General features: G+C 42.6%; 1 protein-coding gene, 1 long non-coding RNA gene and 1 other non-coding gene across 3 annotated transcripts; 1 reads left to right on the forward strand and 2 right to left on the reverse strand.

Annotated features, from left to right (window-relative positions):
• Positions 1 to 1,196: 1,196 nt before the first annotated feature.
• LOC109942405 (uncharacterized) lies at positions 1,197 to 2,654 on the reverse strand. The gene is made up of 3 exons (NR_155753.1): positions 2,353 to 2,654; positions 2,130 to 2,252; positions 1,197 to 1,855 (listed from the first exon to the last, which is right to left on the reverse strand). It is a non-coding gene; the product is annotated as an uncharacterized lncRNA (long non-coding RNA).
• A 974-nt stretch (positions 2,655 to 3,628) lies between these two features.
• LOC100384809 (uncharacterized) lies at positions 3,629 to 17,947 on the reverse strand. Its single transcript, NM_001362471.1, has 8 exons — positions 17,658 to 17,947; positions 17,297 to 17,415; positions 15,436 to 17,208; positions 10,727 to 11,442; positions 6,477 to 6,635; positions 5,993 to 6,311; positions 5,495 to 5,562; positions 3,629 to 4,373 (listed from the first exon to the last, which is right to left on the reverse strand). The coding sequence occupies exons 1-8, from the start codon at positions 17,831 to 17,833 to the stop codon at positions 3,834 to 3,836; spliced, it is 3,870 nt and encodes a 1,289-aa protein (NP_001349400.1). The 5' UTR covers positions 17,834 to 17,947; the 3' UTR covers positions 3,629 to 3,833.
• LOC111590200 (small nucleolar RNA Z247) lies at positions 13,006 to 13,144 on the forward strand. Its single transcript, XR_004852911.1, has one exon. It is a non-coding gene; the product is annotated as a small nucleolar RNA Z247 (small nucleolar RNA).
• Positions 17,948 to 19,128: the final 1,181 nt, after the last annotated feature.

Raw genomic sequence — 19,128 nt, forward strand, 5'->3', positions numbered from 1 at the left:
CACAATGCCAAAGAGTGACTTCAAGCATTTATAAAAGCATTTGTGGCGACGTTTCGATTATATCTGCCAGAGACCTTGCATCAACCTTGCTACCGTACTCCTTTATGTATGGCATCTTATTTGACAGTCCACATTTCCTAAGAATGTTGTCAACTTCTTTATCGACAAGGGCACGAATATGTACTTCGATCATAGAGCGCAGGTTGTTTACATAGCTTGTAGCAACCTCCTGGCCCATCAATGGCTCCTGAATAGCTGACAAGCAGTTGATGAGGTAGACTTTGGATGAAGATTCAGCACAACCGATTCCCGTTTTCTACAGAGCTCAACCACTCAACACCTACGTCGTTCACTACCGTCAGAAACTGTCTTTATTCTTTTAGATTTAAGCCCGGTTTTTAATACACTATTAGCTGTTAAAAATAGCTTAAAACATATAAACTGTCTAGCAAATAGTTTAACTATTAACTACTTTTAGCAAATTAGCATGTTAGTCGACTAATTTTACTAGTAATTTTTCAACCGATATACTATTATTAGCTCTATTGCATTCAAACAGATCCTTATATTATCTTTGCTATCTAAATCACTGTGGCCAACATTTTTGCTAGGCCAACAATTTAGAGAAACATAGAAAATATTTCTCAAGAACTTTTCATGCTGACATACGTAAGTTGATGAGTAAAGTGCATTTTCAGTCCCCTTGTGCATGTGTGACAATCTAGTCCATAAGCTTTAAAGTGTCACTAGGGCAGGACAGCGCCCTATCGGGCGCTACAATCTCCAGTGCAGTTTCACACAAACAAATTCATGCGCGTGGTTTGAGGCAATGGTGGCCCAGGCTGTTCTTTCCACGGTGATTATTCATATAGCTGATCCTGTGCTTTCTCTGGTTCACGTTCTTTGATGTTTTGTTGCAACATGGATTAAGAATGTTGTATTTTAGGAGTAGTCTGCCATATTTTTTAGATGATAGTCGAGTGTCAGACAATAAAACTGGTGGAAGAGGAAGCAGAAGACTTATCAAGATTGGGCATGAAAAATAATCTGTTTCAGAAAACATAAATATTGAGGATCCTTTTAAGAGGATAATGTTTTCAAGGCACATAGGGACGATTCACGAAAACATGCAGCTATTGATGGCACCATAAGTTTGATGGACAAGAAAATAATATGCAGTCTTTTACGCTTTTATGGAAGCTGCACAACAGTAAGTGACCAAGTGTCTCATTATTAACAGTTCTCTGTAAATAGCAGTAGTGTAATAGCTTACAATTCCATCCAGGGTAACAAGCATATATAAACAAAAGAACAAAAGGAATATATCAAATTGGAAAGAAAAAAATTGTCAGTAAGTTTTAACCTTTGAGGCACTGAATAAGCAGCGACCGAGACATGCCATAATTGAGTGGAATGTCATATAACACAGCAATTAGTAGTAGCCATTTGTAGAAATGTGATAGAAAACACAAACCTCATTTCTAAAAGTTTGCCCAATTTGAGCAGTCGCCAAGGGTCGCACGCGCGCTGGCTGAAGCTCCGTGGAGTGCGGGGAGGCGCCCAAACTCGGTCAGGTTTTAATAACTCAGATTAAGAAGGATAAACCCAGGTACTTGTGGGTTGCCAGGAAGGTAAATCCTTTTCTGCAGTTCATACGATGGACCTGGGATGCGTTGTAGACGTTGTAGTGATTGTGCAGGAGTTCAGAGCTCGTAACTGATGATGGCACTGGCTTGCCATAGGGAACGATAACATCCCTCCACTTCACACACTCTGACCGTCTGATGACAGTGGCACAGTTTGCCTAAGCCTTTGGTCGAATCGAATGCTTCCCTCTTCGAGATTTGTCCATGTACTACAGCAACAAGCATCAATGGCAAACTGCCACGAGATCATAAACATGGACAATTCCCTCAAGTAGCAGACATAAAAAATAAACTGGAAGCAAGAAATCGATGTTGTTTTCCCAACCGTTTTGTCCATTTTATTTATTTATTTATTTCTTATTTATCTTTCATCCAGATGAGAGGAGGAAGAATAGGATTACCTCGAGAAGAAACCAGCATGTCAAGGATTGTAGTTGGGAGGGAGGAGGGAGACGCTTGAATTGGTTGGTCTGGTATGGTTACCTGGGTGAGCAGCAGGAGCTCCTCCACTCCGAAGGAGCGTGCGGCGGCGAGCGTGTCGAGCGCGAGGTCGACGACGGCGTAGTGTGCGTGCCTGCATGCGCGCTCACCGCCGCCCGGGTGCCGCTGTATAGGAACCAGATCAGTAGCAGGAAGACCTCGTAGCTGACGGAGTTGACAGGAATGACTGTGTCCAGTGCTGTGTGGGGAGAAGAAGAACCCGGACTGGTAGCGCGGGCTGAGGCAGTCCAACAGCAGCGCGCCGGGCCCGACGTCGGCCTGGTCGGCGACGACGAAGCTGGCGAATCGGGTTTAAGGATCAGAGAGAGAGGGAGGAGTGGAGACCGGAGAGGCGCTCGAGAGAACCAGCACGGATAGAGCAGCTCGTGATGGGACGAGAAGAGGACTGTGCTGTGCCCACATCAATTGTTGGATGCTGCGACGTGCGGTGTAGTACGGCGACACTATCCCAGTAACCGACGTGACCCAGCTAGGTGGAACGAAGGCTAGCCCGCCTGGATTCCAGGCGCTGGCGTGAAGCGGGATGTGGTGGAGTCGCGGGGCATCGGTTGGCGCGTCTGAATGTCTACCGCCACACGTCAGCAAGCGATAGGTGTCGAACCCGTGAAACGCGACCTGCGCTCCAAACTGGGTCAAGTTTTAAGAACTTAGATTAAAGTCTTATTCTCAGTTTGGGTTCCACTTAAGTCACAACGGTCAAAATGAACCCGATATATCATATCTCATCATTCCTATGTTTCTGTTTCTATGTGACGTGGGCTCTATATGGGAAAAAATCTATACATCTGGGATGCAAACGCCCTCTTTTACAGGCCTTCACATTTACAACTTAAAGAATTGATCAAAATTTATAACTTAATCATTCAATAATTTATTTATTTTTCTATTTATATGGACCATCAGATAATTGATGTGAGGGACTAAAAAAATGTTATTTGCATCCTGGATGCAAAGATTCCCCCATATAGACACATTAGACTCGTCAACATATAGACAAATTAGACACGTCAATCGGCCGTCACGGTTGATACCTTAGCATACCGTGCCTAAGCCTTGCTTGGGACCCATGAGCAGACACAGCATGACTCGCTTGCTAATTTAGATTAGGCCGGCATGATTCCAATCTGTGCCGGACCTAGCTGAACTCAGCGGAACGGCTCGATTGTTAATTTGGGTCAGGCCGACATGATCCCAATCCGTGTCGGACCTAGCTGGACTCAGACCAGATCGGTTGGGCCGTGTATAGAAGAAATAGAGAAGAATAGAACCTTAATAGACACACTTTAAAAATTTATAGGCAGAATTGACACCTCTACCAGAACCAGAAATGTACTTTACTCTAAGCTGATTAACACAGAAGGCATTTTCCTTAAAAAAACTCAAAAGCTAGTTTGGAAATTTAAATCCCCAGGATTCCCTGCGAGAAAAATGAGCAAATTTCCTGCTAATTTCCAAACTAACCATTAGAAGATATAGCTCATGCTAAAACCCGGCGTGAACTGATTCTTGTGCTACGGAATCAAGTTTCTGTGACTGCGCAGAACAGAAACAACCAAAACTACAGAGTACAGACCCCTTGTCGCTAAGACAAGATTTTTACGATGATGAAACTACCCGATGGATGAATTACAATGAAATGACTGCGATATGGTGGCAGTCTATCATATAGAAATCTAAAACGGGTATTCATGAGTCCATCTCCACGGGTTCTGTGGCTGTAAAAATTGGTTCCTTGCCCCTAATCACTGCAGTCATCATCAATTTACCAGCATCTGGAAAATCCTCGTGCTGCATCAACACTTCTTCAACTGACAAACATTTACTCTCCAAACCTCTCAGATGTACATCCTCTTTCTTCACAGGCAGAACATCCTCAAAGGTGCCGTCATACACCACAGCATCCGGGCTGTAACACAACCTGGAAGCTTTGAAGAGGACAGTTGCTTGAAGAGATTCTTCGATGACCTCGTCACTCCAACCTTCTGACATGGATGCCTCTGAAAGCTTTACCCAATCATCTTGGTCAGTTGCATTCATCCAGCATGCCTCTAGAAGGCCTCTGTTGGAACTTCGGAACGATGAGCTTGTCAAAGCAAATACTTCAAAGGCTTTAAGGGAGAGCTCTCGGTCTCTCCTCAAGCACATCTCAATCAGTTCTGATGGACCAAGCAATGTGTTTGTAGATTTGACTTGTGCATATTCTGGATCATGCTGAACAATTTCTTCCTGTACAGAAAAGAAAGAGCTACTATTAATCTGGTATGCTGACCATCCCTACTCCACTGAGGGAAAAATGATATCATGATTTCAAAAGCGTTTTGAGGAATAGCACACACCACGTTAGGACCTCATAAAATAAGAACCCCGGACTGATACAAGACGGTTACATGCTAATTCCCAGTCTAATCGCATTCACTTTGCATACTCCCTTCAATTTTCTTTCAAACATCCAACAAAATCCAATCAATCTAACTGCCTCCTGAGTCCAAAACAACCAAAAATAGCTCAAAGTAACAGTCTTACAGGGACCTACAATGCTGTGCTGGTACCCAGTGGGAGATTACAGTTCTTTTTTTTTACCATGATCTGAAAAACAGATTTACACACCTAAATGGCTTGCAGGGTTTTCCACGGATTTGAACATCCAAGGTACATAAGACAGCTTGCATTCAAACCACATAATTAGGTAGTTTGAATTCTGCAACCAATTAATTAAGATACACTAGCAAAGTGCCCTTACGCTGCTATTGTTTCCATTTAAAAGTGTAGAGTATAAAACACAAAAACATGTGTGTTCTGTTGGCTGGCTGGGTGTGAATGTGGGTTTGGAGCCAACAATCATGGTTCAAATTCCCATTTATGTATAACTTTAACTTTTTTAACATTCAAATGTAGGGGTACGATGAAAACCATGGAAACTGGTTCTTTATATATTAAGATAAGATACATTCATGGTTGATGGTAACACGCATCTATGTGGTGAGACGAAACAGATGATATTTTAAGCCTGACGAAACAGATGTTGATCTATTGCTGAGTAGATTCTAGACTCCCAGGATGCAAGGCGATAACATTTACTATGAATTTATTACTGATACCATGGCTACGTCCATGTTTCAATGCACTAGAGCTAACAGTTAGCTGCTAAAATTAGTTGCACACATCCAAACACCCTAGCTAATAGTTCAGCTATTTTTAGCAAATCAGCTAATAGTTAGCCAACTATTTGTTAGCTAGCTAATTTTAGTAGTAACTTTTTAGCCAACTAACTATTAGCTCTAGTGCATTCAAACATGGCCTAAAAGATAGAGCTGTAACAAAAACAAGTTATGCATAAAACAATTCACCTGCAGTTTTAGAATCCGAATGTCCGCTTCTATCCGTGCAACCTTCACTTCATAATCAATGTCCTTACCTATATGCCAATGAAAAATATATCAGGTATGTATCTCAAGAGGAGGAAAATCTATGTTCACTTCTCTAAATTATAAAGTTTTCTACTAAGCATTCAGTAACTAAACATTTCTTATTCTGCAGAAACTTCACAGGGTCAGGCAGGGTTTCTTGAAAACACAATAAGGTTCTGAGTAAGAGGCCACATGAGACAAAGGGTTTGCATAGGCGTGCTCCAAATTCTCATTGCCAAGCATGAGAAATAACTAATAACCAAGACAATCGCACATAATTTCTTATACAATGCAACTGATAAAATAGCATTATTCATTATCTAAGGGAATTCATATTTAGAGTAATGTCATAAATGTATGCAGAGTATGGAAGTTCCTGATGAATTGCTTCAGTGCAGAGTACAACATGAAAGTAGGCAGAAAGCCAGAAACACCTACCTGCTGTTGCAGCAATTTTAGAGAGATAAAGAAGACGTCTTCTTTCAGCAAAGGATAGTGGCTTTCTGCTGGTTGTGAAGCTGGCATCTCCATCAGGACTACGACGCAGAGCATAGGTATGAAGGGTGTCGGAAGCAGATGAGAACTGGTTTAAGCATATCTCATGAACCCACAGCAGATCACTCCGCTCTTTCAGAAAGCTTGCAAGCTCTTCCTGGAATTCTTCACCTAGCCTTAACAGATTAGAGTAGTCTCCTCTGTTGACTAACTCCTTAAAGACAAAGAAACTGAATCCCCCATGAGGCCCTACGCTATCATGCTGCAACAAGATGAACATTTTAAGTTACAACCATGCCTTACTAGAAGGTTGAAACTGAATGACCAAAATATTCGATGCTAAACTATTGAACCAAATTGAACATGTTATCGCCTGCAGTAGAATAAGGGATTAGTGACAAATTTCAGATATGCTCATGATTTATACCATTAGGCTGCGGAGGAGACCTGAATCATCTAGATCATAGCAAATCTGCCACAGTGTTTGGTACCCTTCATGTCGTTTGGCTGTCGCTAAAATAGGAGAAATAACCTCTCTAAGTATAGATTCCTTCAGATCTGGCTTGTCCGCACCATTTCTTGACTCCTGATATATTAAGAAAAGATATTAGTTGTTATGTATGAAGCTCAAGAAATTCTACAGCTGCCAAAGAGGTAGATACCACACCAACCCAGCACACCAACATTTAAGTGAAAATGGAGTTCATCCCAATACACCTTTACCATTTCTTTATCATTCCAGTACAAACCTTTTTCTTTTTTCCCCCCATTAAATATCAAGCTATTCCCTCCGGTTTGCAAATACTTGAGGTTTTGCATAAAATTTGAGTCAAACTTTTAAAATTATTACAAATAATAACTTTTAAGGTATTTAGTTTAGAAACTTGAAGGTCATTGTCTTCGAAAGTACTTAAAAGCGTAAATTTATTAGGATGTTCATTTATATCCTAATAAAAAATAGTGGCCCAAGCTCTGTTTTGGGGACCATGGCTTTGTACAAAACATCAAGTATTTGCTAAGTGGATCACTGCATCATACTCGTATGTGTAATTATCAGAAACTGTTGTGACTAAAAAAACAGATACTAAATAATAGAGTGAACAGCCTCAGATGATTCTGACCATTGTCCTCTGTTGTTGGGTTTGAAGGATAATATTCATGGGAAGAGGCGTTTTCATTTTGAGCATTTTTGGCCTAGATTTGATGGGTTTCAGGATGCTGTGTCTGCTGCTTGGAATTCTGTCCAGCAGCAGCCATGCCCTTTGGAGACCCTATCTCTCAAATTGAAGGCCAAAGCCAAGGGCCTCCAGTGTTGGAGCGACAGGATGGTGGGAAATTTTAAAATGTAGCTAGAATTGGCAAGGGAGCTGGTGCTGCAGCTTGAAATTGCTAGAGATTACAGGCAGCTTACTACCCTGGAGGCCTGGTTTCTGGGGACCCTGAAGAAACATTCCTTGTTTCTTAGCTCCTTAATCAGATCGGTGGCTAGAACCAGATCTCGGGTCGGGTGTCTTGGCTTCGAAGCGGTGATGCTAATACGGAACTATTTCACTCTTGGTCCGGATACCGTAAGAGAAAAAACTACATTGCAAAACTGAAAGTTGGGGAGAATGTGGTGACCAGTCACGATGATAAGGCTGAAGCCCTCCTGGATTTCTACACTAATCTTATTGGCACGTCGTAGCCCGTGGTAGGTCCATTAATCTTGATGCTATGCGTATTCAACAACATGACCTCACTGGGCTTGAGACCCAGTTTTCAGTTGAGGAAGTGTGGAACACTATTAAGCTTTTTCCTCCTGATAAGGCCCCCGGACCTGATGGGTTCACCGGTCGGTTCTATAAATCCTGCCGGACCATTATCAAGGACGATATCATGATGGCCTTCGATGCAGTCTGGAGGAGGGATTTTAGGAATTTTCGCTTCCTCAATACAGCCTATATTACGCTTTTGCCAAAGGAGGACTCTATTATGGCCAAGGATTTCAGGCTTATCAGCCTGATACACAGCTTCGCGAAGCTTCTCGCTAAGGTTCTGGCTAATCGCTTGAGAAACCACATGGATGAGATTGTTTCCAAGAACCAAAGTGTGTTTATTAAGGGTCGTTTTATACAAGACAATTTTATGTTGGTTCAGCAAACTGCAAGATTTCTTCATGCCCAAAAGCAGTCTAGAATTTTACTCAAACTAGATATTTCAAAGGCCTTCGACTGTCTCCTGGCCCTTCCTTTTAGAAGTGTTGCAAGGGCTGGGTTTTGGTCTTGTTTGGAGAGATATTGTCAGTGGGCTCCTCATGACATCCTCTACCCAAATCCTCCTTAGGGCTTGTTCGTTTTGCTCTCAATCCATGTGGATTGGGTGGGATTGAGTGGGTTTAAATCCCAAACAAGTCAAAATCTTTCATAACTTTTTCCAATCTCATCCAATCCACATGGGATAGGAACAACCGAACAGGGCCTTAATGGGATTCCAGGAGATTTTATTGCTCATAAGAGGGGGCTGAGGCAAGGAGATCCCTTGTCCCCCTTGCTGTTTATATTTGTGACGGACATCCTTAATCACTTGGTGACAGCTGCTGCTCTTGAAGGTCTTCTCCAGCCCCTCTCTTTGAGGTCTGTCCAGCATCATATTTCTCTATACGCGTGGTGCTGTTTTTAAGACCAGTTGCTGCAGAACTGAACATGGCTATTCGTATTTTGGACTTATTTGGACAGGCTATAGGGCTGAAAGCTAATGTGCAGAAAAGCACTGTGACCCCCATCCAATGCACTCAACTGGAAGTCTAAGAAGTGATGGACTGTTTTCCTTGTAAAATTGAAAAGTTTCCTATCAAATACTTGGGCTTACCACTCTCTATTAAAAAGCTGTCAAAGAATCAACTTCAGCCCCTCATAGATCGGCTAGCTGACCTCTTGCCTGGCTGGCAGGCCGATCTAATGACGAGGGCTGGGCGAGCCACTACAGTCCAGTTTGTGCTCACGGCAACAGTTATCTATCACGCAATGGCGCTTGACTTGCCTAAATGGGCTCTCAGAGCCATTGATAAGATTAGGCGAGGTTTTCTTTGGAGAGGTCGTAAAGAAACCAATGGAGGTCACTGCTTGGTTGCTTGGCGCAAAGTCACTAGGCCAAAGGAGCTAGGTGGCCTCGGCATCTCTGATATTCATTGTCTGAATTGGGCTTTGAGGGTTAGGTGGCTTTGGTTTGCTAAGACTGACCCAAGCAAGCCTTGGGCTGATCTGCCCTTTAATCAAATGTGATGGTTCAAGCCCTGTTTAATCACGCCATGGATTCAGTCTTGGGTGATGATCAAACTATTTTGTTTTGGAAATACAGATGGCTTCTGGGGCAACGCATAGCTGACTTAGTGCCTCATATTTTTGCTGTTGTCCCTACCATATTGATGAATAGAAGAACAGTGGCGGAAGCTATGGAAGGAATGAGCTGGGTCAGAGAATTGAGAGGTTTAGTTTCTCAGGAGATTATTTCTGAGGTCCTACAGCTTTGTGATGCCATCTCCGGTGTGGTCCTGCATCCTGGAACATCTGACAAATTCTTTTGGCGTTTCTCCAGCTCAAGGCAATATTCTGCAAAGTCGGCTTATGATATTATTATTACCTTCTGTGGCTCCACTATTTTTATGCGCTTTGAGAGGGTGTGGAAGTCCTGAGCGCCAGCCAAGTGCAAATTCTTCATGTGGCTGGTTTTGCAAGATCGTTGTTGGACTGCTGATCGCCTGATGAAGAGGGGACTCCCCCATCCTACAGCTTGCCTGCTTTGTGACCAGGAGGACGAAAACATTAACCATATTTTGGTCTCATGTGTTTTTTCGAGACAGTTTTGGTTCCACCTTTTGCAGCGGTTGGGCTTGGGTGCCCTCTCTCCAAGCCCTTCTGAGGACAGCCTGGATGAATGGTGGAGCAGCATTGATTTCAATCCGCTGGTGATCCTTGGAGTGGGCTATTTGGCAACACCACAACGACTGTGTCTTCAAGGGGGTCTCTCCCAATTTGTCTAGCGTGTTAGGTTTGGCCGACGACGATCTTTGGTGTATGACTGGGGCCAAGGGCCTTTCCATGTCGTCGGTTTTCGCTCCAGCAGGGCTTTGAGTGTGGGTGTGGGTGTGTGTGGGGTTTGCCTGTGTGTGTAGTGTGGGTGTTGTTTGTGGGTGAGTTTTTATGGCAGCATGCTTAGAGTGTGTGGGCTGTTGTCCTGTCCTTTTCTTCTATTTATGAAATGATACACAGCTCTCCTGCGTGTTCGAGAGAGAAAAAATAATAGAGTGAATGACTACTGTAGAAATCAATCGACAATCGGAGAACTAGTTGAGCCTAAATCATCAAAATGCAATAACATGTGTCCAATATGGAAGGATGGCTACCTGAATACCAAAATGGTGCCTGATTTACTATTACAGATATGTGAATCAAGTTAGAAGTTAGAAGATTATTCCAGTACAACAGCACATTATCACTAAGATAAGCTACGCACATATTAAATAAGTTTAATATTACTATTATCCAAGTGAATGACAGGCAAGTACTAATCAGATCCAAAAAAACATGAGATAACCGAATAAGCAAATAAATGGATAACACCAATTCCAAAAGTTAAAGTAACATCTTAAAACAGTAATGATAGTTCTTAGGAAAATAACGATGTTCAATTAAACCAAACCTGGTATTTGGCCTCCACTATTTGTTTAGCAAGGTTGTAGAGGGATCTGAGAAGTTCATCTCTTCGTTCACAATATTCTTGCACTAGCACACCATGTTCCTGCCCACGTTCAAATTGGGCAGTTAAAAGGCACATATATGCCTCCAGTAGAATATCTGTAAGTCCTTCCAGCTGAGACCATAGACTGGATTTCATTGACATGTCTGCAGCTCCTGATTCTCCCAAAAGCTCCATAATCAAGGATGCCAAATTCCAGATTCCAGACCGTAGAACAGGTTGGCTGTTCCATGTTATCAGTCCTTCAGGAGATGGATACCATTCCTTGTGATCCTTCTTGTAGTGTGATGCTGCCTGAACTATGGTGATACAAGCATTTGCTAACTCAAGTGCACGTTGCATCTGAACAGAAGGGTGTTCTTCTCTACTAATGATGTATTGAAGTTCATGAGATAAACAATAAAATAGATCCTCTATATCAGAAACCCTACTGTAGAACACTTCAGCATTATCACGATCCATTAAAAGAACCATGTTTCTTCGAGCTTTCTCACCAACCAACTGAATAAGGTTCCAAAGGGCACCAGTACCTTGGGTTTTCGACTGAGGTGAAAAATGGGTGCTTGAGCCATGCTGAATAAGTGTGTTTTGTAACTCCCTAAGGTGTGCCATTCCAGAGAGCTTTTCACCATGCTCCATGACAGTTAGCATTGCTGCTCCTACAGAATGATGAAATCATCAAATTGTTTTGTTTGTTGACTATATTAAAAGAATTCAGTAACGATCAAACTCAAAACAGAATCAGGCTTCTGCTTATGACTGTATTGTCACTATAGTCCTACTCCATTCCAAATTATAAGACATTTTGGCTTTTCTAGGTACATAGTTTTTGTTATGCACTTAGATATACACTATGTATATAGAGACATAATAAAAATAATGTATCTAGAAAAGCCAAAATGTCTTATAATTTGGAATGGAAGGAGTGCATACTATTATCATTTCATCACTACGTTCAGGAAAGAAAAACTGTGGTACCTTATGAAGAGTGACTAATAATCAGATATATGAAGGCCATGTAACACAGCACAATAGCAGGACTACAAAAGGCTAGTTAGAACTGTTCTCTTGGGCTAGATTAGAAACCAACTCAGGTTCTAGGTTAGAAATAAAACTGAACAGGACTGCATGCGTCCAGATCATTTAGAGTCAGAGTTGGTTGAGATGTTGTAACCGAGTAGAATATCTCTTATAATATGCGGGCTCTTGTCCATATAAATATACAACCTCATCGACCCTAGAGATTAGGCAAGCAACTTAATATTCTGATATCGTGTTTCTTTCATGGTATCAGAGTCACCTCTTCCATCTATTAGCAAGCGTCATGACCAAGAGCAAGTCGACATCAACCTCGCCAGCAACAAGGTCCTATGGCATCATCCAACTCTGCAGTACCGACGCCTCCGGTAGGGCAAAGTGTTGTTGTAAAGGTCAACAAAACCAACTTCACATTCTGAAAAGCGCAAGTTATGCCCATCCTTAGAGGTACGCACCTACAAGACTACCTAGATGGCACCAGTGTTATTAAAACTACATTTAAATGACGTTTAAAGTACGTTTAGACGTCAAAACTCTAATTAGAGGTTGAAACCGCGTTTTAGCGTTCTAAACTGTAAAACGCGGTGTTTCATGTGTTTTAGACCATTAGCTACTTTTGGGCCCAGTCTGTTAGTTACTTTTGGGGTCTAATCCGGCTCATGGGTGAAGTTTTGGTAAGCCACTAACCTCTCTGTTTTGGTATTTAACTTTATGTTATTGTCTGAAATTATGATATATTGGTATTTTTCCTATGTTGTTTAAAACTACGTTTAAATTTTGTTTAAACGTTTAAAAGTCAAAAATTCACCCATGAGCGTTTCAACGTTTTATCGTTTTAATAACCTTGGATGGCATGGTTGAAGCGCCCGGTGAGAAGATCTCCGTCAAAATAAGATGGCAAGATGATCGACGTCAACCCAAAGTACATCCGATGGGTCGTGCTTCAGCAGCAGGTCCTTGGCTTCCTCACGACATCCATGACTCAAGAAGTCATGGATCAGGTTGCCATCTACAAAACACCCCATGAGGTGTGGTCAGAACTGCAGAAGACCTATGTGTCGCAGTCAAGAGCCTAGACCGTGAACACACGGATTGCCCCAGCAACTACAAAAGGTAATACGGCAATGGCTGAATATATTGCCAATATGAAATCTTTTCCATATGAGATGGCATCTGCGAAGTAGATTGTTGATGATGAAGAACTTATCTCGTACATTCTGGCAGGACTTGATGAAGAGTATAACTCGGTGGTCTCTGTTGTGGTGGCCCCTGTTGAGTAGGTCACCGTAGCTAAAGCCACCTCCTAGATTCTCAGCTTTGACGCCAAGATGGATCTACTTCATGGAGATCATCAAGCCTTTACTAATGTTGTTGTGCTAATGCTACTGGTCAAGGGATTGGAACAACCATCATGGACACGGCCATGGTCGAGGCAGAGGGCATTGGTGGTCCTCCTGGTGGCCGTGGTGGCAACCAAGGTCCATCATCATCTTTGATGGACGTCCACAAGCTTGGCGCACTGACAAGACCTGTCAAGTCTGCAGCAAGATAGGGCATATTGCCCTCAATTGCTGGTACCGCTACGATGAGAGCTACACCTCTGACACCAAGACTACAGGTCTATAGCGGCCACCCATGGTGGCTATGGTGTCGACACCAACTGATACACCAACACAACGGCAACAGATCACATTACATTACTTGGACAAGCTAATGGTTCAGAACAAGTACAAGGGAACAGATCAAATCCTCACAAACAGTGGAGCAGGCATTAATGTCAACATTAGTCATGTTGTTGTTGATACTCCTATTGAAACCTTGTATCTCAACAATGTCTTACATGTTCCTAGTGCCACAGACACAGAGAATCTAGTCTCAGTTCATTGTTCTTCCAAAGAACCATGTGGGTTGTGGCCTATCTTTGCTTGTGCATGCTTCAATGCCACTAAAATTCTAGGGTGAAGCATTTGGTTGTTGCATACCTTATAAATTGCACACCGACCAAGTTGCTTGATTATTCATCTCCTCTTGTGAAATTATTTCAACAACCTCTTAGCTATTCTTTTCTCAAGGTTTCTAGGTGTGCCTGCTAGCCTAACTTGTGTCCTTACAACACCCGCAAGTTGTCATTTAGGTCACATTGTTGTGTTTTCCTATGATACAACACCATGCATAAAGGATATAAGTGTCTCGAAGTATCCATTGCTCGTGTTTATATTTCTTGAGGTGCTTTTTATGATTTTTTTTTCATTTTTTGAGCTTCACCCCAACGTTGGTGCTAGACTACAACAACAACAACAACAAAGCCTTTTAGTCCCAAACAAGTTGGGTAGCCTAGAGTTAAAACCCAACAAAACCCAAAAATCAAGGTTCGGGCACATGGATAGCTGTTTTCCATCCACTCCTATTCAAGGCTAAATCTTTGGGTACATTCCATCCTTCAGGTCTCCTTTTACTACCTCTTCCCATGTCAGGTTTTGTCTTTCTCTTCCTCTCTTCCCATTGATATCGGCTATCGCGCCTTAGAATCCCACTACACATTGGTGCCTCTAGAGGTCTCCGTTGAACATGTCCAAACTATCGCAGTCGATGTTGGTCAAACTTTTCTTCAATTGGTGCTACCCCTAGCCTATCACATATATCATCGTTCCAAACTCGATCCCTTCTTGTATGGCCATAAATCCAACGCAACATACACATTTTCACAACACTTATCTACTAAACATGTCATCTTTTTGTAGGCCTATATTATGCACCATACAACATAGCAGGTCTAATTGTTGTCCTATAATTAATATGTTGCCTTCCACCCTTTTACCTTCATCTAACTTCGATGACGGGGGGACTTGTAATATAGTTGATCCTTTGTTATCCAGTGATTCATCTGACAATGCTACTAACAAAAATTATGAAGCTGCTATTGGTGGCAGGTTAGAAGATGTTGTACAGAACTCTATCGTGGTACAGAAGGGTGGTGTTCAGGTACATCAGCTAGACCAGCATCGCACACCTAACATAAATATGTTGTCTCACCTCACCTGGTTTACCAGCGGCAAACTAGAGGGAGGACAGATGAAGCTGGACCTTGTACAGACCGCACAACACCTCAAAGTCCTGTGAATCAAGGATCCTAGATAAGAGACTGATCTCAACCATGGCTCAACCGCTCAAGGATCCTAGATAAGAGAACATGGCAATGTCCTAGTCTTCCGCCAATACGCGCTCAAGGATCCTAGATAAGAGACTGGTCTCGAGCCCCACAGTAGAAGGGACACAGCGGTCAGAACTTCATGGCCATGGGGGCCTAACCTTAGGAGGCGAAAGACTACGACATTGCCTACGGATCATACAAGGATATTCCTGACTTAGCTCACTAGATCACATAGCATAGCAAACGGAGTTAATCCCTAGGGTCAGTGTGTCTCGGGTCAGTTACCAATCTAGCCTCCGGAAGTCCATATGCCGGGGCACCTGGCAAATAAAGCCCTCGGGGCCCCTCGGGGCCCCGGGCACCTAGCAAATAAGAATCTTGCTTCTATACTTGAACCTACAAACAAAATTACTGTGTTTGATGAAGATAATAAAGCAAAATGATGGCAAGAGTGAATCCATACTTTGCTTTGAAGCGAGTTCTTCATGACACTTTGATAAGACAAGAAACTGAAGGAATTTCTCGTGTTTTTGCTGCTTCTCAACAAGGGATGAAACAATTGTTGAGGCAAGAAATTCAGCTTCTCTTGTTGTTGTCCAGTGTTTAGCTAATGTGTTTACAATGGATTTGCTCATCCGAACAAATATGTTCATCTCGCCCTCTTTCTCAAATGCTCCTGCTGCTTTAAGCTTTTGAAATGCCTCATTAACTGCAGTGGAGATCATAAAATCATGAAATAACTGGTTCAATAGCATTTCGGACTCTTCATCGACCGCAGACTGCTGAGCTATGCCAGTTGATGCAGGCCTTTGCCTCTCTCCAGCACTCCAAGCCTCAGAGCTAGCTCTCCTGGGAACAACACTAGCACTGAAGACCTGACTTCTTTTCTCCTCAGCAATTGTTCCATTACAACTACCCTTTCGTGACAAGCTGCGCTCTGGTGGTTCTACCCCACCAACTAATACAGCTTTTTCAGGAATCGCCCAGATTCCTGCCTTTTGTGTTAGAACAACCCAAGCACCTTCATCTCTGTCCTCAGCTGATGGGATAATGGAAGCATCTAGGACCTTTCCAGCATCCCAAGGCAGATCAAACTGATAAAGTCGGGTGGAACCTCTCCAATACATGGCCACTGTTGCTGTTCCATCACCTGACAGGATTATAACAGAACCAGAGGGCTTACCACCAGTTTTTAGCCTCATGGAGAACAAGAATTTATCATCCTCTACCCTAGCCTTAGGAATTATCACCTGAGAGGGAGCTTTTTTCTCCAAAAACCTTTCAACTTTAGCTACATTATCTTCAGATGAAAACTTCTGGTTAGGTTTGTACATCATTGTTAGAAGAGAATATTGAGTGTAGTTTGACCCACTAACCCTATCTTTGCATAATGTAGCAACAAGAATGCTAAATTCCTTCCCATGCTCATCTATCTGCATGTCCAAAAGCCATATGTTTTTCTGTCCAGCTATATCTTTCTTAATGCCCACATCTCCGTCAGTACCAACAATTTCGTGAGACCCTAACTTTTTTACATTGATGTCATGCAAGAGTGAGATGCTCCAACATTGCACCTCATTATTTGTCAATAAAAAGAACTTCCGGTCAGAACCCTCAGATGAGACATTACTTGGTAACCAAACCAAGGACCTTCCACCATCACATTTCTGATAAAGATCAGACCCACCATCTCCTAATGTATCTGCATGAACTTTTCTTTGACGAATTCCTTCCGGTGAACACTGGAACAGCCACAAAGCACCTGCAGGCTCAGAAGCTATTGCAATGCACTCGTGAATACATCCTGGAACTGCAGCCGCAATAAGCGAATTAAACCTCAGAAAATCAGATGCAGCACCACATGTGGACACCTCACCATGGTCTGATGAACTAAGAACTGGGCTCCTACTAGATTCAGCACTGATATCAGGCCAATAAGCAACAGCTTGTGTTCTTTTGTTGCAGAGAATCACGCCAGTTGAACTTTTTCTATGTAACATCTCTCCACTGTTCCTTGTTGATGCACCACTATTGTGCCATCTCATTATACAAACTGTCCACTGAATACTGAGGAGGGGTTTCACATCATTGTATCCGATGAGAGAAGATGGAATGTCAAGTACAATACAGTCTTTTGCAACAGAAACTAAGTAGTTCCATATAAAAAGCTCATTTCCGCATATCATCCACGCAAGGGATGTTTCTTTATCAATGCCACCAGCAAGCATGTTCTTGCCTACAAGTTGCGTAACAGGTATGTATGGCTCAGTACAAGCAAACTATTAACATATAAAACAGCACACGCAGTGAGTGGAAACAGTTACCAGAGAAATTCTTCAGGCTGGCTTGGGCATTCCGAACAACTCTGGGAAAATCTGCTACGTGCACTGGTTGGATCTGGTCCGAATCACCAGTCCTGTCAGCTCGTTTCGACGTCGAAATCCTGGAAATTCGCATCAAATAGAACGATCAGAACTCCTACGCCTCAGCTAAACGTGTTACCTCAGTGGAAATCCAAAATGAAGAAAGCAGATGTCTATGAAATGTGGGTCTGATGGCAATTTTACGAACGTGTTTTGTGGTGATGGCAAATATCAGATTCTCTCCAGCAGCACTCGCTTCCGGGGCCCTCAATTAGATACGGCCATAAGACAAAATGCAAATCAGGTGAGAAGAAAGGGATACCTAGTGAGGAGGGAGGAGTTCCATGGGGCCGGAGTGCCGGTGGCAGGGCGGTCGGGCACGGCGAATCCGCGAGGCGATAGGGAATGGGCGGGAGCAGCAGGAGGAGGTGATTGGAATTCCTCCGCCATGTCCCTGCGGTTAGGGAGGTGGGGCCTCCTGATTGCCGGAGAGAACATCTTCGGCGGCGGAGCGCGATGGCTAGTCTGCTAGGACGTTGCCTTCTCCGACCAGACTTCTGGCTATCAGCGCTCTCTCCGGTGGGCGGTGGGGGGTGGGTTAGGGTTTTAGTACTAGAGTATTTTCGCTTGTTTTTCTCTAATAGTGCTTTGTCCCTACTTTTGTTAGCAGCCAGCGACGATTTTTTTTTCTATTATAGGACTCATTTAGTTCATGTTTGATCCTCACGGCTAATTGTTTATTAGTCCAACTCCAGTAACACAGTGTATACATAATACTATTTTACACGCTAGATGCACTGTTTGCAGAAGAAATTTGAAATATAGAGTAAGATAAAAAGTGGGATAGGAAGTCTGCTGGAGAAAGTCTTAGTGGCTAACAGTTAGCAAACAAATAATTAGCTAGCAAGCAAGGGTATGTATGGAGTTTTGATAGATAGATGTCTTTTCTATTTACACGATCTGTTACTACTTATTAGCAAGGTCAAATGAGTAATGGCTAAACAGTTTGTCAGCCCTTCGACTAGCAATTATCTAACTTATTAGTCAGTTTAGAGACCAAGGCGCTAAAATTAGTCGACAAACTGTTTGTCACACGATCCAAACAGGACCTTAAGCAGGTTTGTGGTTTTTAACATTCACAAATCTAACTTCTCTACAATAGTACTTATAAACTGATCTCATCTCTAAAATAGAATTAAACTATTTTTATTCTTTTCCTTTCTTTTTTCTAATTTTTTCAGATGTTGAATATTCTTTTTCGCGCATGGGCAGCTATGGCGAAGAGATGCTACCTCTGCCTAAGAGCATCTCCAAGAGCTCTCCAGAAATCTTCCTAAATCTAGTATTTTGGAAAAAACACCAAAATTTGTCTTCAACGGTTCCCTAAAGTGCTTTCAACTTTTTTCATAGCCCTTAAAACTCACTCATTTGTAGCTACAAACGAGGGTTTTTTTGGCTCTCCAGAAACAATTTGCCGCTTTAAGAGATCTATTGAAGAAAGGATTAAAATCTAACCCACTATTTTTTAGATATCTCTTAAAACTGATTTTGAAGAGTAATTTTCCGGGGAGCTCTTGGAGTAATTTTCCCTTGTTACTTTTTCTCGTGCTGATGTTCGATGCCAAACCCGACAGCCGACGAGATAGATTGGCACAACTATGACATGCTGCTGCACCTCTAGTTGTGAACGTAAACAGACTGTGAGCATTTGCCAAAAATTGTTGCTATCGTGTATCTATTCAAATTTTCCCCATTCACCATGGCTCCACGCACGAGTCAAAGCAGTAGTTATG

The sequence above is a fragment of the Zea mays genome, chromosome 9 (assembly GCF_902167145.1).
Source record: "Zea mays cultivar B73 chromosome 9, Zm-B73-REFERENCE-NAM-5.0, whole genome shotgun sequence".
In the NCBI taxonomy this organism is placed as follows: Eukaryota; Viridiplantae; Streptophyta; class Magnoliopsida; order Poales; family Poaceae; genus Zea; species Zea mays.